This window comes from Lissotriton helveticus, chromosome 12 (genome assembly GCF_964261635.1).
Source record: "Lissotriton helveticus chromosome 12, aLisHel1.1, whole genome shotgun sequence".
NCBI classification, from domain to species: Eukaryota; Metazoa; Chordata; class Amphibia; order Caudata; family Salamandridae; genus Lissotriton; species Lissotriton helveticus.
Genome location: NC_136073.1, coordinates 285503267 through 285529335, shown reverse-complemented (window position 1 = coordinate 285529335; position 26069 = coordinate 285503267). Strand labels below are relative to the sequence as shown.

The 26069-nt window shown below is 40.4% G+C and overlaps 1 protein-coding gene across 1 annotated transcript in view; it reads left to right on the top strand.

The window, feature by feature from the left end:
• Positions 1-26069, top strand: part of LOC144798009 (ATP-binding cassette sub-family C member 12-like) — a 2245771-nt gene that overhangs the window by 322317 nt on the left and 1897385 nt on the right. The window contains exon 4 of the mRNA XM_078668799.1: positions 5458-5605. Within this exon, the coding sequence (XP_078524925.1) occupies positions 5458-5605 (148 nt within the window). The remainder of the gene's footprint in view (positions 1-5457; positions 5606-26069) is intronic.

Below are 26069 nucleotides of genomic sequence, written 5' to 3'. Positions count from 1 at the left end.
CCCTGCAGAAATTCTCCCCCAGATTGGATAGTCTTGAAATTTCCTGCAAGTAAGTCCAGTTTAAGCGATCAAACGCCTTAGTCGTGTCCATTGTGATGACTGCTAGGGGTAGTTTCTATGCAGATGCTATATCTATAGCTCCAATTAGAGCACAGGCTAGATCTTTAATTCCTCTTCCCCGCACAAAACCTTTCTGATCTTCATGAAGGAGCACTCCCACCACCCCATTTTATCTGTGTGTTAATATTTTCATAAAGATCTTATAGTCTGAATTAATTAGCGAGATAGGCCTATAGGACTCACAAGAATCTGGCAGTTTATCTGGTTTAGGTGTCAAAGTGACAGTAGCTTCATTCCACGAGGGGGAAATCTCTCTACCACTTTTGAAAACCTCTGAAAACAGTCTATCAAGAACCAGAACTAGATATTTCCCTAGCTTTTTATATATCTCAACCGGAAGGCCATCTGGACCTACCCCTGTACTCGTTTTCCCTGCTTTGATGGCATTTCCAATTTCTAGTTCAGTTATTGGACTGGTAATAGCTTCTCTTTGGGACTTAGCGACTTTATGGAGGATCTTTTCCTAGCCATTCTTCCCCCTCTCTTCTCGTTGTACTCAAATCTTCTGAGTACACTTCCCCGGGAATACTTTAGTAGAGTTTCCTCTATACTGTCACCCACTCTAATTGGACAGCCTGCCGCTCCATATTTTAGTTATTTTATTAAAAAAATAAAACATTGCCTGGTCACTTATTATCTTCCATGCAAGTAACTTGCTGCATCCTTCCCCATAATTAAAGTGGGACAATTTACTCACTTGCCACCTCTTTTGTAGTTTTCCTTCCACAACTCCCAAAAGGTCCATTTTAAGAGTCTGAATAGATGTTTGATCCAACCCATGTTCTATCTCATTACTTTGTATTTGTTGTTCTAACCTCTGAATTTTGCTTTCAATGTTCGCTTTCTCAGCCATTCGTTGTTTATTTTTGTAGGATTGGATTGATATTTTTTTAACCCTTAAGAAGGCTTTATAGGTATCCCATACTATCCCAATCGATGCACTGTCTAAATTGTTTTTCAAATAATTCTTGAGATCTATAGTCCATCTCCTTTGTATTGATATGCTTGGAGGGACCAAGAGTATGGTTGTGGCCGAATGATCCAACATATGTGATCCCACATGATTGGCATCTTTGACTTGATCTTTTATATTTTGGTTGACTAAAAACAGAGCTTTTTTGAATTGATGTCCGTATTTTTAAATACTAAAAGTGACACTCTTTAGTAATCCCCTCCTTTCTCTCCAGTTATCACACCAACCTAAATTCTTTAACGTATTATCAGAGATATACTCTTGGTGGAACGATCTAAGCTCCCATCCAAAACCACATTAAAATCTCCTGCCAAAATAACAGGTTCCAGGAAATCTAAAAGTTCTGAAAGTAGATTACCAAATGGGATACTATCATCGAGATTAGGACCATAATATCTAACTGCTGTATATGGTTAATCATAGCATCTCACCTTGGCAATCACCCACCTCCCAGCCTTACCCACCCTACTTTCCTCTATTGTAATCTGGGGGTTAGTTTTAACAAGAATCGCCATCTCTCTTATAGTGAGTTGCTGCGGTAACCATTTTCTAGATTTAAACACCTCACTGATCTCTTTACTAGTTAGATGAGTCTCCTGGAGGATTATAATTTGGTCCAGGCGTCTTTTAAGTACTGCAGGATCCTTTCTCTTCTATGCCTCACCCTGAGCCCAGTGGCATTCCACGATAAGATTTCTATATGCTCCTTCTGACTAGCAGTCATTTTTTAGTTCTTAAACCTCATAACTCTATTAAAACCTGAGCCCCAGCTCAGTTTATCGAGGAAAAAATCTTGTTTAATGAAAACTAACAGGCAGGAAAACATGGCGGGCGCTTATGACGCGGTCGTGGAGGCTCCTGAGGATCAGAGACCAAACAGGAGGCTATGCCCAACATAAAAAGCAAATAACAATGCTGCATCAGGTGTACATACTATTTTGTGTCCTTGTGGTGGAGAGAAGAAATTGATTAGGCTCTTCCTCGTGGTGTTGTGGTTTGGCATTCTCAGCGTTCTTTGGCATCCTCGGGCTCCCGGGCGGGTTTTGGTTGATTGGCTGCTGGGGTGGAAGCCCTATATGACTTGCTGGCATCTGTGGAGTTTGTGGGGCTGCCGGAGGGCGGTGGCTCAGTGCTCCAGCGGTGGAGATTTGGGCAGAGTCAGCACAAGCGCGGGAGGCTCCCAATGTGAATATACCGGAGGAGGAGGGCCAGTGTCCCACGCAGGTTGTACATTCCGGTACAGCTTGGAAGCAGTGAGAAAGTCATTGAAGACACCACAGTGTACAGGTACAGGCAATGTGGAAGGAGATGAGGATGTGAGAGAAGATGGTAGAGGACATGCTGAGTGAAAGGTGGCAGGGAGAGGCAGCAGTGTGGTGGAAAATAGAGGACACTCAAGAGTACTAAGGAAAAAAACAGAGTGCTCCATCAGATATTAAGGGGTGGAGCAGTCAAATACAAGGGCATTCAAATTTTGAGGAAGGGTGGAGGCGGCTGTAGAGAAGAATGCTCAGCAAAGTAGGTATCAATTGCGGAGTGGGAGGGAAAGAATTTTCATGAGGGGTACACAAAGCAAATCTCAAACAAATAGTGCAGTAAAATAACCTGTTCCTCTAAAGCTCAGTGGATTTAGACACAGGAGAGTGGGTGAACCCAAAAAAGAGAAGGTCGAAAGGGAGGAGAGGGAAAACACATGTAACAAGCCTTAAGATCACATCTTCATTGAGGACTTTTTTCAAAATAGTACCTAAGACGTTGTTAAAGAATCCTGCTCTAACATATCCTTGAAGTAGGCCACTAGGTGGACTGGATATCATAAGCCCGAACAAATTACAGGTGCTAGCAAGTATATCCAAGCTCCAGGAAATAGATCCTCTAGGGGGGAGGAGGAAAAACTCAAGTAGGAATTTGTGTTGCCTTTTATCCCTCGAAACATGGAGTCACATTCCGCTCAACCTCAGTCTCATTCTCAGGTTCCATCACAGTCCCAGTCTCAATCTTAATCTCAGACACAGTCAATACCTTTTGAAGATTCACCAATATCTGTTAAAAATGGGGGAGGAATTAGCTCAATAGAAGCGAAGCAACCCTAGCACCAAGTCAAGCCTCAGCTTCAGTCACAGCCGCAGTTAGTCACTGATCTAATCTAACTATTAACTACTAAAATTAGATACAGATTGAATTATCTGAGTCTATCCAAAAAAAGATTAGGTTTGCTTGCAACAGCCTGGAAAATATGCTAGATGACATAGCTGTCAGTACTTCACAATTGGAAACCTCAGTGAAAGACCTAACACTTCAGTCAGATGTTAACACGAAAGAGGTCGGAGTCCTTACGGGAAATAAGGAGTTACTGAAAAAGAAGATAGAGTCATTGAAGAATAATCAAAGAAGATGTAGCCTCTGTATCTTAAAAATTCCAAAAGAAGTGAAGGGGGAAGACATGAGGCTATTTGTGGTACGTCTGATTAAGGAAGGAGTACATATAGACTGTACAGAAGAAGATCTAATTGAAGATATACAAAGGGTACACAGAGATCCATATAGACTGAATACAAACAAAGCTAAACCGAGGAACATTTTGGTAAATTTCCACATATATAATATCAAGGAAGAAATTCTTGCCAAATCGTTGAAACAAAAAACATTGACAGTGGATGCAGTTAACTTTGAAATCAGATCCGATATCTATCAATTCACTGCAAATAAGCAATGGTAACTTGGCAATTTGATTGATCCCTTTATAAAACTGGGTGCAACGGCACAGGTAAAATTCCTGGCCAGTCTGCGAGTAATGCATAACGACAGGATACAGATCTTTCCCAGAATAGAGGAAGCGGAGGAATTTCTTAAGTCAATATCAGGGCAGGCACGAGATAGGGAAGGTTGAACATAGTCCCCTTCCAGCTTTCTACATCCTATCTCTCTCAATGTTTTTTAATTTTAATTTACAATTTTTTTTATTTTCCTTTACCGCTTTTGTCTAGTGTAGAAGGTGGACACGGTACAAATATTCTGCTTTAGCTTAGGTTTAAGTTCCTAATGAGAGGATGGTTAGAAGCTATAAGTAAATTTAAGGGGTGAAATGAACTTTCAAAATTGGACATAGGTCTCTATGATTTTGAGGGCCTCGTCAGACCTAGGCCAACAAGAAGGAAGAGGAGGGGTTTCCAAAGGAGGGGCTCACAAGTTGTATTTTGTGCAAGGGTGTGGGAGCAGTGTGAAAAGGGCACCTTCTTTTGTATTTTTAAAAAACAAACCTGCCTTTGAGTTGTTTTTCGGGAATGAAAAGAATGCTCACCAGCCACTGTAGAATGGCTATCGATCATTCTGTTTTTGAATTCCGTTCCACAATGTTGTTGGCAACGCCCCCCTTACCCGCCACTCCTCCACAAAATAAAAGCCAGGAAGTGTATGTAGAGCGTGCCCGTGGTGAATAGCTCTGCAAAGTCCAGCCTTTTGGCAGTCAGCTCACTAAGAATGGAATGAGGGCCAAATGATGGTGGCACTCATTGAGAGTAGTGAGGGAACATAGTGACAGCCAATAACCACACTTGGCTAATCCAACTTTCACACCTGGTTTTGTTTGCATAATTCATAATCAGTTTTCAAGTAACAAGACATTTTATTGCTTACCTCTTTGGTGAACGTGGGTATCTTCTGGGCTGCATCTTCAACCCATTCCCTACATGAGAGGCGCAAAAGAGCGCAGAGCACCTGCCCTTTTTATACTCATCAGACTTTGACACAAAACAAGAGCGGGAGTAGCAGAAACGGGTAAAAGAAGGCGAAGGAAACATATGGAGAAAGTGAAAAAGGACAGGTGCCAAAGGCAAAAAAGTACCGGCAAAATCAAGTAAAGGTGAAGAAAGCGTTTTTTTCAGGATGAGGCGGCAGCGTCGGGGCTGTGGGCTTCGAGGACTAACTTGGACCCTGGTACTTATTGTTTTACAAATGAAACGTTCTTGGGCCCTAGTGAGGATCGTGAATATGAGACATTGCTGGTTCTCTTGTTTCGTTGATGCTGTCATGGCCTGCTCACCGAGAAGCACTTTAGATAACCTACTGGTATAGTCCTTAATATAATCTATTTTGACCCATTGAAACCATCAAATATGAAAAAAGCCCCAAGCCTGCAAAACCTCCGGCACTCAAGTTTGAGTGTCCCAGTTCCTCATTGCCAAGGAATGTTGGCATTGAATCCTATGTAGGAAGGTATGTTTGTTGAGAATGTATATGTAAAATGAATAATCTGTAGGATTTATTGATGAATTGATGGCTTTTCTAAGACCAGGTCTTTAGTAGTACAGACTTCGGTGGTCGTTTTAAATCTTAAATTAACATTGATCTCCCTTTCTTTACAGTCTCCAGGCCTTTTGGGATGAAGAGGTGAAAAGGGTTGGCCCAGAAAAAGCTTCCATGGGTCGTGTGGTCCTAAAGTTTCAAAGATCAAGACTGCTGATGACTCTGGCCACAATTCTTGTATTTGTCATCTGTGCTGTGGTGGGACCAGTAAGTATATTACATAGAGCATCTTTTCCATAGATCCCACAACAGGTAACACACGACAACATTTGTGCAGACTGGGCTTTTTTTCCATTCACACAATGTTGCTTTCATTTTACTAATTGCATCAACATGCTGTTCATTCGTTGTTAGTTGATTGTCATTTACTCACCTACTGCCCGTTATGCCGGCTGGCATGTAGGGCAGCAATGATGGCCCTCCACATCTGTCAGTCTTGGGTAAGTTTGTGACTGTTGTCAGTTTTTTGATGAATGTCACCCCAGCAACAGAATAATACATCCCTCGTTTGAGGAAAGCTATAAGGTTATGTGTTTTTTAGGCCGCTGTGTTATATAGATGGTTTCTTTTTCAGTGGGGTAGGCACAACTGACTAATCTCAGCTCGAATATAGCTTGCCCTAAGAATCTTTTTATTACATCTGCAAAAGGAGGGGTGGGCAAGGACATCTTGATATTACATCATTTCTTGACAGGAGCAAGGATACCTATGTATTTCATGATTTTAACATTTGGATTGGAATGTCTCCCACCACTTGTACATCGGGAAGTTCCAATTAGGTTGCCTGGATACCTTTACAGGCCCATCTACTGATATTGTGACAAAGAAAGTTTCGACTGCATCAAGCTCTCTTTTTTGATATTTGAGATTTTTACTTCAACTTGTATTCCCTGCTTATCATGCAATGTCCAAAATGTAATCTCTTTGCAAAGCAATCTCATTTCATGTATTAAATGACTACATCAGTAGTCCAGTCAACACAACTAAAATTAAGATAATATCGAAGCCCTCATAGTAACACAGTGATAGATAAACTGTCTCAAATGTTCTTTGCAAGTGCTTAATAGGCGTACCAGGCATCAACGCGCTGATCGGTAAAGCTTAATGATACCATGGTTTTTGGGGAACTATTCAACCCTTTGTTGCTGGCCATTAGGCTCCTGAACACCACCACCATCACCATCGGATGTAGGGCACTCAGAGGTATGTGGGAGTTCTATCTCTATTAATAGAATCAACCAGCCGACAGGGTCAGGTACTGGGGCTGCTAAGTGAGCTGGTGAACTAAAGACCTTCAGGGATGTATCCAGGGGGCCCGATGGAGCAAGAGACATTAGACAGTAGAGTGCAGTAGCTGCCTGAGTAGAATCATCGAAAGTGCACAACTATTCCAAGATCTCACAGTCATATCTATCCCTCTGAAGCCAAGCTGCATTTGGAGGTGTTGTGCCAAGAAATTAACAGGGACACGATCGTTGCTGGTTTTCCCTGCCTGCAGTGACTGCACTGCACTTTACTTTCACCAGTGCTTAATTTGAACTGGTGGTTTCCGGTTATTGGCACTGGCACTTTATTGTCAACACAGGCTCCTATAGCAGGTTGCCACGTGGTGGTGCTGTTTATCTAATTTTGTGAGGAGCGCAACATCAGTTGTATAATAATTTAATATACATTTACAACACTAATACCTGCCACCAAAAAGCTATAGAAATAGCTCGGGAGGCATGTATTAGTCATTGTAAATGTATATTTAAGTCTGAATTTTCACTCTGAATGTGATGATTAGTTGTGATGGTACTGTCATTGTCATTGTTAGTGTGAGCAATGGATGGTGCAAGCTGCAGTGGCCTTCTGACAAGGGACCTTGCACTTATATGTTTACAAATTAAGTACTGCTTTCCATTGTGGCTGGGGTGGGACTACATCCCCTAGCTTCGCTTGGGCTAAGACTGGGCTGCATTTCACTTTTAGGAGCCAGGTACTCCTGCAGCGTGGGAATCGTGTGGGACATCCCAGGCACATGCCTGGATGATGACTGGGCTAAGAGCTGAGATCCACAGCTGACCAAGACTGGACAGGGCCACCTTTCTTGGTCTCTTCATTTATTAATTTTACTCAACCCTTGACATTGTTCAAATCATCTTGTCTCTGAAGGTAAGTCCAGATGAAAATCTGCAATGTTGTCCTTCAAGGAGTGCCTATTAACTGCTCCTATAAATAAATTGTTATGAATTCCATGGGAGCGCTCAATAGTGAGATTGAATGTGTTGAGGAGAGTTTGGGGGCCATTAAAAGTTTTTTAACTAACCCGATCTCCTGTACTATGGTGGACTCCCTTACATCATGTCACAATGTGAATAATGAAATTATTCCTGAAGACCATAATTCATGTATATTTAATGGCAACCTTGTGACTGACATTAGTTAAACTCAGAATGGTCTAATGAAAACGTCAGTTCCTCTCCATAGAAAAAAGCTAAAAGTCATACCAAATCAACTGATACATGCACAAAAAATCTTCCCAGTACCATGAAAGCTGTAACTGCATCAGGGTTCTGCTAAAGAAAGAGACGGGTTTTAGTGGGCTGGAAGTATTAGCGCTCAAGCACTATTAATGTTACAATCAGTGATAAGTATCCAGTATTAGGAATGGTGCTGACAGGGAGGGGAGACACTCAAACCCCTCAATCCGTGTGGAGCAAGCCACACAATCACAAATAAACTACAGTCCTGCGCACTCAAAACAGAAAAACACAATGTGTAAGTTAAATGTTCTGGAGATGAAGAAACCATCCAACATCAGAGTATATTCTGGAGTATTTGTTCTCCCTTTTAATAGGCCATCAGGTATAGGTTATACACAGCCAGCCGACACGTGTTTCATTGTAGAAAAAGGCAATGTTCTACAACTCCTCAGGGCTTAGTGGCTGAGTCCAAAGTAAGGTAGGCCCAATTCCGGTGATAATTTCAACCAGGAAGGGTAACCGAACTCTTGGTGATCGAAGGTAGGTAGAGGTCGAGTAAAAGCCTGTTGGCAATATCACCTAAAGTATAAAGACGCCAGTTCCAAAACGAGTCCTGTGTAAATGTAAAAGCGTATCTTGTCCTGTACTTATGATGTAGTGTAGCAAGGTGTCAGAAATGGAAAACCGGCTTGGTCCCCGTGAAGCACGAGTACGTGCATCTAATGGCTAGAATCGTTGTTCCGCTCTCTCTATCTGGCGTCCTAACCCGGTTTCTTTAAGTACACTAATAAAGCGTTCAACCATACCATTAGTTTCCGGATGATAAAGTGAACAGCATTTGTGCCTGTTAAAACATTGCTGTAAAAACTCCTCCATTTCAGCTGATACAAATCGGACCCCATTATCAGGCAATAAAAACCCAGGAAGACCTTCCTGTGCAAAAATCTCTTTAAGAAAAGAGATAGCATGTTTAGAGTCAATGTATATTTGATTTCTGGCCACTTTGAGTACATATCAATAGGAACAAAAACATACGTCTCACATCCATCACCCATAACAGGACCCAAAATGTCTGGACTTAATTCTTGCCACGGACCTTTAGGTCGCTCCCTGATGGCAATGGGTTTGAGACATTTTTCAGTTAGGGTACATGGTATACATTCTCTAATTGATTGCTCAACTTGAAGGTCAATACCTGGCCACTAGTAATTAAGTCTCAGTCTTTTATTGGTCTTTGACATACCCTGGTGACCTTGGTGAGCCAGTTCAATCAATTCCTCTCGAACCACCAAAGGAAGAATCAACTTAGAACCTCTGAAGAAGGGACCAACATTCCAATATTTCTCCAAGTTCCCATCAACTTTTTTACTCCACCCTTTTTTGATTAAGGAACATAGGCCATATGTAGGTGGGCCAATACCGGTCGGTAAGGGTGAAATTAATTAATTTTCATCTTTACCGACCGGCATTTGAGATGTAGGGAGGATTTGGTATTAAGGAATCAGTAAATACCGATTCCTCAATACCGATTCCTTATGGCCTTGCATTTAAGGAATCTGTAATACCGATTCCTTAAATGCAATGTAGGTAACACTTAAAACAGTGCACCTCAGCCTTAAGGTATCGCTATTTACCACCAACTCCTAGTTGGTGGTAATTAGCGATTTCCTTTCCAAAAGCACTTTTATGCTTTTTGAAGTGTGCCATGTGGCACACATCCATGCCCTTAGGGCATGGATGTGTGCCACATGTGCACACATGCACATTTCAGGGGTGCCAGAGAGTGTCCTTTGGACAGCCTGGCAGCCTTGAAATACCTTTTAGATAACGTAGGCACTTGGCACACCTAATTGTTTGTAGGGTTTTTGTCTAATTTTAATACTTATTATTGATACACTTTCTTCCACCTATTGCGTGCTATCGGGTGTCATGGGGCTGCCAGTCCCCTATGTGTATAGAACTCAAAAGAAACGGGTAGTAAACAACTGCTACTCCCTGACCTGATGCACTGCTGAAATATATTCAACTACTAATCAGAATGAATTTGCAATATTTACTTAATTTTTCATCAATTTATCTTGGTTTTTATTCACCATATTTCTTTTTAAGCGGCAAACATAATTTCTTCACTTTTTATCTGATCGTATTGTAAATACCATATCAGACATATTTCATTGCCTATACATTTAATCTTTGGTGTGATACTTCTCACACTTTAACACATCCCATATCAAATGTTATCGACGATTGAGGAAAAATTGGCCCGATGCATTTCGGGACCCTGTCCCTTCTTCAGGGGCCTTCCTGTGAATCAAATACATATGTATCATATACTATTTCACTTTTCAATATTTACATCTTGACATTAGGTCTAAGGTCACTTTTCAGTTTCAAATCAACCACCAATGGTATTTGTGTAATTTTATCTCCTCACATTGCATTCTTAATGATAAACAAATATTGCTCCAGTGCCCACTTAATCAAAATTCAAACTTATTTCTTGGTTTTGCACACGTGTTAAAACAACTACTGCATTCAGCATGTATTTCATATTGCATTACGTTAAAGACTGTCAGTTATAAGATGAATAGTAAAAAGGTTAAAGATTGCATTCCCTTTGTCCCAATCAGATGCCCATGGTCATTAAACATTGCGAATTGAAGTGTAGGGTAATTTACCTTATCGTATGCTTTGAGAGTTCTTGTAGGTTAGGTTTCGCTCTTATAGTGCATCTACAGGGGGGCTGTAAAATATAGTAAACCCGTCGGTATGCTGCTATACATCTGATAGATCCACAGTTAGATGTGGTCTCTACCGAGCGAGTCTTACCGCATTAAGTTGCTTGTTCCGTGAATATTGGATGAATGCTCCGTTCTCAGCACTTTCACTCTGCATTCTCCCTACAGGGGTAACATGGAGTTAGATTCGAGGTTAACTCCTGTGTGGTCTAAGATACTGTGAGACCTCTAGGGTTATTACGGTGTATTAGCTTACCGGCTACCGTTCGTCTTCTCGGCTTACTCGTGGGACTCGGTGATTCGATCTGCTACTCTGTTGTCGCGTACCAAAATCTCGAGGGATTTGGACGCGCAACTTTCTTTTAAAGTGTTTTGCTGTATGCTGCCTGAGTTTACAATTTTGTGATGGACGCCATCTTAGAGTGGTGTGCGCGTGCATAGATGCTGTGGCATATTGGTTTAATAAAGGGTGAAAAATTGCACTTTGGGCTTACTCATGGTCACTATCTAAAGAGAATAAAAACGTGCTATTGTATTAATTGTGAGTGCATAACCAAATTAACGCGACAACCCTGAGTTCGAGCGTAGACAACTTAGTACACAGCGATATTAATACATGATAAATGTCATGAAACGGGTGTATATGTTTGTGACATAAAAGCGAGATCTGCTTTCGCACTGATAATCGATAGGATGTAAGCAGGATAACCAGGAGAGGAAAACCCAAAAGAAAAGAAAACACCTTATCTGAGGAGCGGGAAAACATCGTAATAAATATCTCGTCAACTCCACTAAGCAAAAAGCAAATAGAAGTATTGAACAAAGGAACATCATTTGTACCTACTTACAACTCCAACCTACCAGAGACAGAAATAGCTTTTTTTTAATTTATGAGAACTATCAGACTACGCCATTTTTTCAGTAATGTACTACCAGACTCCACACCAGCAACCACCAAGGAATACATAGAGTTCAAACCCAAGAGCAAGTTCACAGCCCCTATATCACACAAAACTATCGACATGTTTGAAAAGTTAGTTTTACAAGACCTTCAAAAGTTAAATTTCCAAACCAAAAGCAAAACTAATTTCTCCAAACTTGAAAGGAAAACTCTCCAACAATTAGCGGAAATGGATAACCTAGAATTCCAAAGAGCAGACAAAGGAGGAGCCCTGATTATTATGGACGCCACATTTTACCGAGGGAAAGTTGAGGAACATCTAAAGGATGAGACAACATATTTACCACTGGATATGGATCCCACAAATGAAATAAAAAGAACGCTAGAATCAATAATTCAAAACGCCTTCACCATGGGTTGGATTACAACAAAAACTCTACAATTTCTTTCAGAAACAGAACTCAGACGACCACATCTGTATATGCCCTGAAAGGTGCATACAAATTTGAAAGATCCACCGTTCAGACCGATAGTTTCAGGAGTAGGATCTATATTTGAGCCCTTGGGCAAATATATAGACTTTTTCCTTCAAAAATTTGTGATCCAGTGGAAAACCAACATAAAAGACACCACAGAATTTCTCAATCTACTAGGAACATTAACCATGGAAAACACTGATCAATGGTTACTCTGCACGATTGATGTGAATTCACTCTATACGTCAATACCATTAAAAGAAGGAATAGAAGCCATCGAATGGGCACTACTGCAAACAGAGGACATTGGAGTCAATAAAGTTTTTTTACTTGAATTACTACTGTTTTGTTTACAGCATAGCTACTTTCAATTTGAAGACAAGTTCTTTCTACAAATCAGTGGAACCAGCATGGGTTTTGGAGGAGCACCAACATACGCTAATATTTTCATGGCGCTATTTGAAGAGCAACATATTCTCAATGACACAAAATGGAATACCTCCCTATTGATGTATCGTCGATTTATAGACGACATATTCTTGATCTGGAGAGGATCAAAAGAGGAACTTGAAAGCAACATTTTGGAATTAAATCAAAAAAAAACCAGGATTCAATTCACCCACACAATAAACAATAAAGAAATATCCTTCTTGGATGTGAAAATAACCAAGAGAGGAAACGAAATACAAACACAAACATATGTCAAACCAACTGACAGAAACAACACATTACTGTCTAGCAGCTTCCATTCACCTCAACTCATTGAAAATTTACCATTTTCACAAATGCTAAGAAGCAAAAGAATATGTTCTACAATTGAAGCGCAGGAATAAGATATGCAGACGATCAAAACCAGATTTAAACAAAGAGGATATTCGACGATGAGTATCAATAAAGCAGAAGAAAAGGCAAACAAACTTAGTCGAGAAAGTCTGCTCAAAAGCACTAGAAAACCATCACTAAAGCCTAACAACGTTTTTGTTTCCAAATACTCAACGAAATCCAGAAAAATTAAAAAAATCATACTGAAACGCTGGGAATTGCTTCAACAAGATGAGGATTTTCATAATATATTTCAAGACAAACCAATTTTTGCATATACCAGAAGCAGGAATTTAAAGGAGGAACTGAAACACAAAAGCAAGAAAAAAACATTGCAACACAAAGGTATGAAGAAATGCAACAATTGCATTCACTGCAATAACGTTATGCAACAATCATTTGTATCTCATCCAAGAACAGGAGAACAAATACCCTTGAAATTAACAGCAGACTGTAACTCCAACTTTGTCATTTACAGCATAAAATGTCCATGTGGACTCATGTATATTGGAAAAACTGAGAGAAAATTGAAAATTAGAATAGGAGAGCACAAAAGTGCAATAAGAAATAAGAACACCAACTCCAATCTAGCAACTCACTGGCTAGAAAAGCATCACAACATCTCTCAGTTAAGATTTTTAGTGATTGAGAAAATTGAAATAAAACCAGGAAGGGTTAATCAAAAATTCCTGTCCCAAAAGGAGGTAATGCTAATTAAAAAATTTCAAACCATGGAACCATTAGGGTTAAATGACAAACTGGATATGGCATGTTTCATGTAAGTTTTTACAGTTAATGTATGAGAATGGAGTTTTTTCATGAATGTAAATACAGAATGACATATGATTTGCTTCCGCATAATTTGTACAGGCAGGATGATTTACACATATAGCCATTCATCTTGGAAATACATGTCCAATACCTTTAGATATTCTTTAAATGATGTTAAGATGAAGTCTTGTTAAACAATGGGCACGAACATAACAGCAACAATCACAGAGCCTACTTTTATTTGGCTCGCAATTCAATCTGTTCTAACAAAGGATGAACAATGGTGGAATTATCCTGCTTACATCCTATCGATTATCAGTGAGAAAGCAGATCTCGCTTTTATGTCATAAACATATACACCCGTTTCATGACATTTATCATGTATTAATATCGCTGTGTACTAAGTTGTCTACGCTCGAACTCAGGGTTGTCGCGTTAATTTGGTTATGCACTCACAATTAATAGCGCGTTTTTATTCTCTTTAGATAGTGACCATGAGTAAGCCCAAAGTGCAATTTTTCACCCTTTATTAAACCAGTATGCCACAGCATCTATGCACGCGCACACCACTCTAAGATGGCGTCCATCACAAAATTGTAAACTCAGGCAGCATACAGCAAAACACTTTAAAAGAAAGTTGCGGGTCCAAATCCCTCGAGATTTTGGTACGCGACAACAGAGTAGCAGATCGAATCACCGAGTCCCACGAGTAAGCCGAGAAGACGAACGGTAGCCGGTAAGCTAATACACCGTAATAACCCTAGAGGTCTCACAGTATCTTAGACCACACTGGAGTTAACCTCGAATCTAACTCCATGTTACCCCTGTAGGGAGAACGCAGAGTGAAAGTGCTGAGAACGGAGCATTCATCCAATACTCACGGAACAAGCAACTTAATGCGGTAAGACTCGCTCGGTAGAGACCACATCTAACTGTGGATCTATCAGATGTTTAGCAGCATACCAACGGGTTTACTATATTTTACAGCCCCCCTGTAGATGCACTATAAGAGCGAAACCTAACCTACAATAACTCTCAAAGCATACGATAAGGTAAATTACCCTACACTTCAATTGACAATGTTTAATGACCATGGGCATCTGATTGGGACAAAGGGAATGCAATGTTTAACCTTTTTACTATTCATCTTATAACTGACAGTCTTTAACGTAATGCAATATGAAATACATGCTGAATGCAGTAGTTGTTTTAACACGTGTGCAAAACCAAGAAATAAGTTGAATTTTTATTCAGTGGGCACTGGAGCAATATTTGTTTATCATTAAGAATGCAATGTGAGGAGATAAAATTACACAAATACCATTGGTGTTTGATTTGAAACTGAAAAGTGACCTTAGACCTAATGTCAAGATGTAAATATTGAAAAGTGAAATAGTAAATGATACATATGTATTTGATTCACAGGAAGGCCCCCGAAGAAGGGACAGGGTCCCGAAATGCATCGGGCCAATTTTTCCTCAATCGTCGATAACATTTGTTATGGGATGTGTTAAAGTGTGAGAAGTATCACACCAAAGATTAAATGTACAGGCAATGAAATATGTCTAATATGGTATTTACAATACGAGCCTTGAAATACCTCCCACGTTTACCGAATCGGTAATATCAATTCAGTAATATCAAATTTCTTCGCATTAATTTCTATGGGCCTCCAAGCCCATAGGAATGTATGGGTAGGTGATTCCTTATGACCGATTTGGTATTTTTTACTGAATTATTCCCTACATATGAAATACTGATTTCTAAATACCGAATCAGTAAAATTCGGTATTTAGAAATCGGTATTTCCAAGTTTCGTACATATTCTCAGTTCTTTAAGATCTTCATCAGACTTGCACTTGTCCTCTTTTATTCCATCATGTTCTATGTTACACACCCATTCATCCAACTCTTTATCCTTATAGTTCACATCATCCTCATTGGAATGTACAAGTCTTGAGAGAGTATCTACAATAATCAATCAATCAATCATAGACATTTATAGAGCGCTCTACTTACCCGGAGGGTCTCAAGGCGCTAGGGTTGGGGGTGCTGCTACTGCCCGAACAGCCAGGTCTTCAGCTTCTTCCTGAAGGCGAGGTGGTCTTGGGTCAGGCGCAGGTCGGTCGGGAGGGAGTTCCAGGTCTTGGCAGCCAGGTAGGAGAAGGACCTTCCTCCTGTTGTCGTTCTTCGGATGCGGGGGACGGCGGCGAGGGCGTGACTGGCTGATCGGAGGTGTCGTTTGGGAGCGTAGAAGTTGATGCGGTTGTTGAGGTAGCTCGGGCCTTGATCGTGTAGGGCTTTGTGTGCGTGGGTGAGGAGACGGAAGGTGATTCTCTTGTTGACCGGGGGCCAGTGCAGGTCTCTTAGGTGTCCGGAGATGTGGCTGTGTCGTGGGATGTCGAGGATGAGTCTGGCCGAGGCGTTCTGGATCCGTTGGAGTCTCTTCTGGAGCTTGGCGGTGGTTCCGGCGTAGAGGGCGTTGCCGTAGTCCAGTCGGCTGGTGACGAGGGCCTGGGTGACAGTCTTCCTGGTCTCGGTGGGGATCCACCGGAAGATTTTCCGTAGCACAATACAGTTACGTGCACCAGGCAAATACTCACTATTAAAATCATAAATTTGAAGAGCCACAACCCATTTAGAAATTCTGCTAGAGATAGCATCAATAACCTTTTTGTTGAAAACCTCACATAAGGGTTTGTGATCCGTTCTCACACACAACGATGTGCCCATAGTACATTTTTTAACTTCTTTGTGGCCCAGTGTACTGCCACTGCTTCTCTCTCAATTACAGAGTACTTAAGCTCTGCCCCTTTTAAACTTCTAGAGAGAAATAAAATGACATTGACCACATCACCTTTTTCTTGCTGTAAAACAGCTCCAAGCCCATTCATACTTGCATCAGCGATTAACACTGAGTTCAAGGAGGGATCAAAACTCCTCAGTTATGAGTTTCCTTTAAATGCGCCTTTAAGTTATTGCACTCTTCTTCACACTGTAATGTCCACTTAAAGTCAACTCCTTTTCACAACAAAATGTTCATGTTAACACTTTTGTCAACCAACCCTTGTACAAATTTACTGTAGTACTCAGCCATACCATGAAATTTAATTAACTCTTCCATATTGGTCGGAGCAGCCAAGTTTTGTACAGCTTCAATCAGCTCTTGTTCAGGTTCTACACCACTCTCAGAAATATTGTGTCCAAGATAGTTTATAGAAGATCTCCTGGATTTGCATTTGTCCAACCTGACAGTGAGGTTGTGTTGACTAAACCTCTCCAACACTTGTCTTAACCTTAAATCATGTTCCTTGTCGTCTCTCCCAAAAATTAAATCTTCATCCTGATAAATTTTAACACCAAGTTGATCTTGCAACACCTTTTCTAATGCTCTTTGAAAAACTGCCGCCGCCGATACCAAGCCAAACGGCAACCTTACGAATCTGAAGGTTCCGAACGGAGTGATAAAGGTGGTGTAGTCCTTTGAGTTGTCATCCAATTTAATCTTATGATAGGCAGACTTGATATCCACAGTTAAAAATACCTTTACATCCTTCAACAATATGAGCAGGTCCGAAATCCTAAGAAGTGGGTACCTGTCAACAATGACTTGTCTATTTAAAGCTCTCAAATCTATGCATAAACGCAAACTTCCATCAGATGTGTGTGCTGTGACCACAGGCGCCAACCATTGGGTCCCTTAAACCTCTTCAATATTCCCTTAAGACATCATTTTTTCTAACTGGTCTTTTATTTCTTTCTTGACTGAAAAAGGAACACTATGAACTTTGCTTGCGACTGGTAGCGCTCCTGACACTAACTTGATTTTATGTGCATAATCTCAAAGACAACCCAGTTTACTGCTGAACACACTGGGAAAGGATGTCTTGAGATTAGAGGTCTAAATATCATCCCCATCATTTATGTTAATTTTATTTACATTGAAATTTTCTTTTAGTAAAATGGGAGGATTGCTATTGGGATCCAACATAACATCAAGATCCTTCTGGTGAAACCAACTCAATATGCTATCACCTTTGTGGGTAATCCTTACCAGAGATCAACCTCTCTATTCTATTAAACGTGGAAAATGGCCTATGAGTTTAATAGGTTCAGCATCATAGGCGAAGGGGTTAATGTCCGATCTTAAAATTTTGACTTTGTCTCTTCAGTAATGAGAATAGAACTCTCTTGAAACAATGGATAGTTTAGCTCCTGAATCAAACAGTCCCCTTACCTTCAACTATCACCTCATGAAATGGACCTTTCTTACCATTATCAGAAATCTGTGAAACTATCTGGCCAAAGTCAAAATCTGAATCAGAATCATCTTCCATACAATTACTTTGAGAAACCAAATTTCCTTTCGCTTTAGTTCTCTTTGCTCGGCAAGCTGAAGTGAAATGTCCAACCATTTTACAGTTAAAGCATGTACTTTTCAGTGCAGGACACTTTTTGTCATTTGCTAAATGACCAAGGTTCCCACACAAAAACATTTAGGTTGAAAACTAGTTTTTTGAAAAGAGCGAAAGCAACTAGGTTCAGTATTAGATTTGAAACCCTTTTTTGTAAGATTTCCTTTAGAAGAAACCTTTACTTCATGTATCACATCACTGTTCTTTTCACGTTTTGTGATGATATCCACACACTTCTACGTGTGCTCAATTTGTTTGGCAATGGTAATAACCTCATCTAAAGAAGGTTCATCTTTTTGCCAAATATCACCTCTAACCTTTTGTACATTGCAACCTAGCATGAATTGGTCCCTAATTCTCTCCTCAAGTAGAGCACCAAATTTACATGATGACCCTAATTTCCTCAAAGCTGTGATGTAGTTCTCCATTGTTTCACCATCTATTTGATTTCTGCCGCCAAAAGGATATTGCTAAAAAATCGTGCTTACCTTAGATAAGTAATGTCTACCTAACTTAGAGATACATATATTATATTCATTTAAACTAGACTTATCAATGTCAGGAAGATGGTCAAAAACTTCCTGACCTTCAGACCCTAGGCAATGTAGAAGAAGTGCAGTATTTCTTTCCGTACTAAGGTTAGTGCCACATACTTTAGCATACCTTTCGAAAACCTTTTTCCACTTTTGCCACGTTATGGGAGCATCACCGGGTGAAGACTAAAAGAAAGGTGGCGTGGCTACATGTTGCATGATGAAAATAATTTTTGGGACTGTACTTGCCTAAGTAAGGATGTAAAAGTTAATGAATAACACTGAATATATAGTAACATATACAGTAATGGCTACAGGTCTCTCCCACCAAAGCACATGCCTAAATATGAATGAAAAAAAATAATAATGATTAAACACTCTAAAAATGATGGGATATGTAGTTGTTAATAAAACTCTCTCCTTCTAAAATACTCTATAAATAAATATATACCTAACATGTATAGCACAAGAAGAATGAGAAAATACCCGTGTGAGGGCTTTTAAAACTGAGATCAAAGCACACTCCAAAAGCAAAGTGCACACCGTGCAGGAAGAAGTGTTATAAAGTGAAGAAATACTGGAGTTAACAAAGTCATTCAGACCTTAACAATGTGCTAAAAATAAATGACAGAGACTAGAGCACTAAAGTTGAACCTTGAAAGTAAAACGCTATATAATCCCAAAATGGCCGCCACATTACGCACATAGCATGCAACGTAACGTGATGACGTACGCCGATCCGGAGTGTCTGATGAATATGTATACTTCTGAGATCCAAGAATGATGAAGAAGACGTTGGAGTTCCATGCACAATTCGGGATCGCGAGGAAATCAAGAAAAAATATGACTGTTGTGAAGATGTTGATTTACAAAGGTGAGATCGTTGAGGTTTCTTGAAAATGTTGATTTGCAAAAGGTGAGATCGTTGAGGTCTCTTCTTTCTTTTGAAGTCCAAAGAGAGTAGTCTCTAAATGAAGTGTGGACCGAAAACGTAAATTAGCACAGGTCCTTATCGCGCTAATAGTCAAAAACAAACAAGGCTCTTAAGTGGTGCAATGTTATCAGGTAACACTTGAAATCATGCATCACAGTACATCTGAAAACACACGCAGAGAAAGTTGAAAGGTGGAAGAAAACCATGCATCAAATTAACTTAAGAAATCCATGCAGATAATGTTGCTATGTAGAACTACTTGTTTAAGCATACAGTCAGTCATTCCTGAGAGTAAGATACTAACATAAATTACTAGGAACGTGCTTAATCTCAATCTTGTGACTCTCTCACCTTAACGGCATATATGAAAGTACCAAAGGCAGAGTACTCCAAACAAGAATTAGAGAGATTAGCTATAACGAGCCCACATCGAAGCCTCCCAACCCTTTCAAGGCAAATGATGTAAAAGGTGAGGCATGTGGTGGATGCTCGGTTCCAAAAGTAATTTGTTAAACATTCATGTGAGACGTACATAGCAAAAGTAGAGGATTTCCAAGCAGAAGAAGTAGAAATAGATGATCCTGGTTTAAAAGTGATGTTGGGCATATTCTTGCTTCATCTGGAAACGCAGGGTTGGTTTCAGGTCCTTGTCGCCAGTGTAAAATTAAGTAATCAAATCATTGAGGAGGCCATTGTAAAAAGAAGTAAGTTTAATCCAGAGAATAAAAAGTCAGGTGCAACTGACTCACCTCTAGCATCTAAGATTCCATCACCATGGTGCTAATCAAAGGAACACAAGCAACTATGTAAAATACACAGGGAAATATAGGAACAAATGAGTAATTCAAATTGAGCTCTATGTTACAGCTCTCTAGAAGAACATAGGTTCCTCATTGAAAACTTCAGTTGATTAAGGAAATACCAAGGTGGCTAATAAGGACATAGGCCCCATTGACCCTTTACAAGCACAATGACTCCCTTATGTTGGACCCTCTTGCACTGAGATCAAAGGTATACCCCAGACCTTTGAACTCCAATACTCTGAGTAACAATGTTCCTACTATAAGAACTACTTCTGTAAAGACCAGCTGAGAAATGCTCATTTCCCAGTAGACATATGCCAACGCAGGACAGATAGAGATGTTCAGCAGAAACAGAGATTGGAACCGTGAGCAACCAACATGGTTCTCCAGTTACTGCCAAAAGCCACTCCACTGGTGATAGTTTAAAGAAAATTCCAGTCATAAACCCCGACTACGTCGAGGATAATTTCCAGCTAAAAAATAAAGACTGATTGGTAAAATCATCAGACTTATACAGCGGTGAAACCTTATTTTGCAATATATTAATGTGCAATGGGTTTATTGGGTAGGATCTAAACAAAAAAGGAGTCAGGGGAACTGTATAGGTTCCAAGTTCACAAATAAATATTGTGTTGGGTCTATGGAGAAAAGGATGACCCTAGCACCCTCCTTTCATAGATTTATAATGGCAGTGCCTTTGAACTATTTGTACAAAGCTGCTTGCACAAGATGATTCAAATTTCCTAATCAGGAGGTCCCTGTTTACTGACCGTTACGCAATACCAACATGCAACTGTTTCATGCCCCATGAAGAAGTTGAAAGACTGTTGAATCCAGGGACATCATTGGACTATGTTTTGCCAACTGGCCAAATTTGGGACATGAAACTAAAGTGTGACACAGAAGGGCGTTCATCCATTGGCAATGTGTGTTTGGATAGAATTTTTTCAAGTTCTTGTGTCAGTACCGGAAAGATGACAAAATCCTTGAACAGAGAAATGCAGAGCTCAGTTCCTTCCGTGGCTGAACAGACACAGAAAATTACCAACAACACTAATTCTACCACAACTACTTGCTCTAACCTAAAGATGGGGCTCCATAGAGGTGGTTTATTAACGTTCATTTCAACTACCCTGGATAGAGGATCTACAAAATGTGCCTCGACTGCCCCCATTTTCAAAAGATTAGCCTCTTGCATATATCCAGAAAATGCTTATTAATACAGTTTCTCAAAATAATTTCATTTCTAGTAACTAAGATGTAGCAGCTTTTCTTGAACAGATTGTTAGCAACATTTTAAGTGAGCCCAACATGGATTTCATTGTGATCTGGAGGGTGATTTTATTTTAAGCTGTGCCCAATCTGCAAAAGTTCTGTTTGTGAGGTGATTGGACATGATACTAAGGATTACTCCCATTTTAGCGCACAGTATGTGTGGAGATAATTTTAATTCCACTTTGAATAATTATTCCCTTCTTCCTTTTTCTTGCTATTGACCTTTCAGCTCACCCTGTAATAGGACATGTTACTTACAGTGGAAGAGGCCCATGCAGGCTTATTGATTTTTTCGCGCTCTTTTAGTACTTTAAGCCCAAGCCCATCAATTCTTCAATATTGCAAAATTGTTTGAATCACCATTACCTCCTAGCCTTTTCTTTTTACATGGGCAACAAGAAGCAGCAGGGCGCATTTGCCATTATGCCAATGGTACTCAAAAGGAATATGGGCATTCTATGTAAATGGCGAATGGGGACCCAGGTGTTGTGAATGTATCAAGGACCCTAATTAAATATCCCCGATTCATGCCCTTATGTGGTTATAACAAAACATATCCTTATAAAGGCATAATAATCATGTCCATATTTAGTCATAGCCAATGCAGTCCAAATACGGCAAGGCTACTCCAATAGACTCCCAGAAAGTACAACACGTTCTTTAAACAAACCAAGCCTCCAGCAGCCCGGGAATTCCCCCTGCTTTTGTTTTGATTTGCACAAGGACTCCTGGAGTCCAGAAAGAACTGTTAGTTCTTAGTGACGTCTTATGTCCAACCTTACGTCAAACCCGGCACCTTCCAGGTATAAACATACCAACGTTGCCTTAAGCAAAGACACGGTGGTTTGGAGCAGAGCGGCTATCTACTTGCCCGACGCCCAGCTGATGCGAGTGCCGAAGGAAGTCGACCCTCCCATTTGACGCACTAAGAGAGACGCTGTCTTTTCTCCTGCCGAGAAATTCCAGCTCCGGTGTTTCCAGTCACCCTTGCGGGTTGCTGGGAGATCGAGTCCTGAGAGAGACATACAAGACCTCCTTCATTCTAGAACCAAGGTACGGAGCTGATTAAAACCTTAAGAGAATTCTTGATTCAGATTCTTGGCAAGAACCAACTTAACTTAAACTGCAACTTACTTACTCCTTCCTACGTATTAGGCTTAGGTCAGGTACACCGAGGTAGGCGTATCTTAGAAGCACCAGTTGAGTAAGTTTAGTCAATGTTTTTATGTATGTATATATTTTATCCGTTTTAAAGTATCATATGGCTCAGAAACCATAATAATGCTTTTACAGTATTATTTCATAATACTACTTTTACTGTACGCACTTTACTTCATGATAAGTATTGCAATTGTGGCAACTCACTTCTCTTGCATGAGAAAGAAGACTGCTCAATAAATAACAACTTTTATTGAAAACGCCCGTCTCTCTATTTCTCTGCACTCTGGTGAAATTAAGTACGCACGATTGACTGAGTGAAATAGCCGTCTTTTGTTTTCACACGACTCTGGAGATACACTCTTTATTCGGAGGGAGCAAAGTTGTCATGTTTATGCGGTTCTCAGAAACGAATCCCTTCTTGTCTAATCAGGAAAGTTAACTCCTTCCTGAACATTCGAGAAAGTTTCTAGTGACCTCTGAGCTAGCTGGCAAACCTAATTAAGTCTAACATAGTCAGTAGAGACCTAGATGACCTCAGTCCTACGTCTAAACTGCTGTGTATGTTATTCCAATGCGCAGAGCCTATTGGGAATATAGAAACTACACTACACAGGGGCCATGCTAGAAGAACTAGCAGAGAGAAGTAGGGAGCAGGTAATGATCTGCTTGGATAGTGAACTGGACCATGAGCGTATGTTGCAGGCAGGTGCTACAATTTACCATTCTGTGACTGACATTCTGACAACAAAGAGAAAGGATAGAGACCCCAGGCTGCAAATGTGGCTTGATGGAAAGTGCTTAAAGGCTCAAAGAGATGTTATCTTTGCCTTGAAAGAGGTGCCTCATGATAGTGGGTGGCAAGACTTTGCAGACAGAATTAAAAACAAGCAATTGTGCATACAGAGGTAGCTATCAGGCATGAAGCCTGGTATAAATTGCATGCAGTTTGTGTCAGAAATGATGTCTGCCTTTTTTGGAAATCAGTCAATGGCCCCTAGTATATGGAGCTCCAGTTTGAGGAGTTTGTGATACTTCTAGTTTACAGGTCAATGAAAATGTGGTCATGAGAAGGCTTCTGTGGTACACAACAGACTCCTCATATGTTTAACCCTGGGCATAACAGTCTGCTCTGCTTGCAGAGTTTGCTGATTTTGGGCAAACCTGTGTTCCGCGTAGAACACAGAGTTGTCGGAAAACTCTGCAATCCGCAATGGAGCAGAGTTTTTTTTCTGGTTGCCCACCCAAAATGTGTTTTTGTGTGCTTGGCACCGACCTACCGGGTGCCTGCAATCGTTGACAAGATTTCCCATCTGTTCATGAGCGCCAAGTGATTTGGTAGGCGGCTGCATGGTCCCTCGAGAGTCTTCCACCGCAAACACGTCAATCGGGCGCACCATAGGACTACCTGCGGAAGTTTTGAGAAGATCGTGATTCAAAACACGCAGAATCTGCAACCTTGGAAGGTTTTCTCCTGAGCCGCATCAAAACCTTCTCGAAAATTACAATTTGGATTTAAAAAACTCCTCAGATTGACATTTGGCTGTACGTTTTTGTTCCAGGAGTCCTTTTTCTTTTTTTACTTATTTTTTAAAGAGGAAGGAAGTGCCCCAGAGTCACCAACTTCCTGTTCCCTTCCAGCAGGCTCCTCCCAGTGCCTTGTCCATCTCCTGTTCACTTTTGATTTGGATTTGGAGCTGGAAGGATCACTCTTTGTGTCTGCTGCATCATCTATCATTGGATTTGAAGACTATTGAATTGGAGATTTCACAAGTAAGTTGGAAAATTGTAGTTGTTTGTTTGGGGCACTGCACCTACATTTTTTGTACTTTTCGTATTTTTTTAACATTTATTGTGGTGGGTGGCCAAAAGATTTAGTAGGGACCTAGCTGTTTCTGTGTAAGTATTTTTTCTTCTTTTGTAAAGGAAACATGGTGCACAGTTCACTACATTTTCTAAAACTTTTGAAATCAATTTGCAATACTTATTTTAATTCACTAGCCCAGTAGTCTGCCAATAAGCCTTTCAGCCAGTAGTCCCAGAGCTACTCATGGGTGCATGAAGCAACTGTTTCTGTGGTGTCTTTTGAGTTTAAACATCATTTAGGGCATGATGGCATTTGATTAACTTGCAAAATGTGTTTTTTTGGTATTTCACTTTTTTTCATCTGTGGTTGTTGTGTAACTTACAAACCTTTTTTAGCTCTGTGGATTTTCATTTTGACAATGTTGCATTGAAGCTGTGTTGTTTAGCATGTAGCAACGCTCATCTGATGTTTCCATGGGAATGAGAGACAGGAGACAGAAGAATGAGCTCCCTACCACAAGCCAGCCCAATAAGGTCAAAGCAGAACCAGTGAGCAGGGAGAAGAGGGGAAACAAGGGGAGAAAAAACTGAAGGGGGCCCCCCAACATGACCTGGAGAGCAAGGTTCTCAATAGGATCCCTCGACATGACCCGGACAGCAAGGATACGTCACTGCAGACGTCAGTAATCCTGTGAATAAATCATAGTCACTAACCTACTCTGTACTCTTTTGTAACACAAACACAACCATGAATGACCATTACATACATATCATGAATGTTTCCAGGTTTGGTCGCCTCTTCCTCTTTTGTCCAACAAATAAAATTAGGAATCAATAAATAATTCTGCATAAAAAGAATAGAGAGAAAATTACCAAGAGCACTTAACTATAGGGTGTAATGATAAAATATAAATAAAGCTTACCAGTAGCGGTAGTGTAGAAAAATAGCTCATAGCCCAAAAACAATAAAGACTGACTCAATAGGCAGTGTAAGGAAGGTAATAAAAAGTATGCAAAAAAGGTGCAAGCTCAAGATACCTCATCTCCATTATAAACAGGTGTTCATGAGGTAAGCAGTTTTGGAGGTGAATAGTAGGAAAGAACTAAATAGTAGGGGACTCCTTACTTCAGGAGGTAATGTTGCTGGATATACAAAACTTTCTTAGCCAGAAAGAACCAAGCTTAAGGCACCTCCTTACATCAAAAGAGCACTATTTTGTCTTCAAAATATATTGCCAACAAGCTTAAAATGCCTTCAAGGAAATGCAGATATTCAGAATTGCCACAAGTGATATTCAGGGCAGAATAAGCATGCTACTCATTCACAGACATCTGCCACACATTCCAGTACAAGCGTGTTACCGCAATGTGAGTATAGGCTCGATATCCTGGTGATATGAAGGAGAGATCTGAGCGAGGGAAATGCAGCAGCAAAGAGATGGAGTGCACACCCTGAGGAGCCGGGCATAAGTGAATGCGGTGGCTGAGTGCAAGAAAACAAAGTGCATGCCCCGAGGAGCCGGGCATCTGTGAAAGCGGCAGTGGCTGCTGTGACCAGGAAGTGAAGGCCTGCG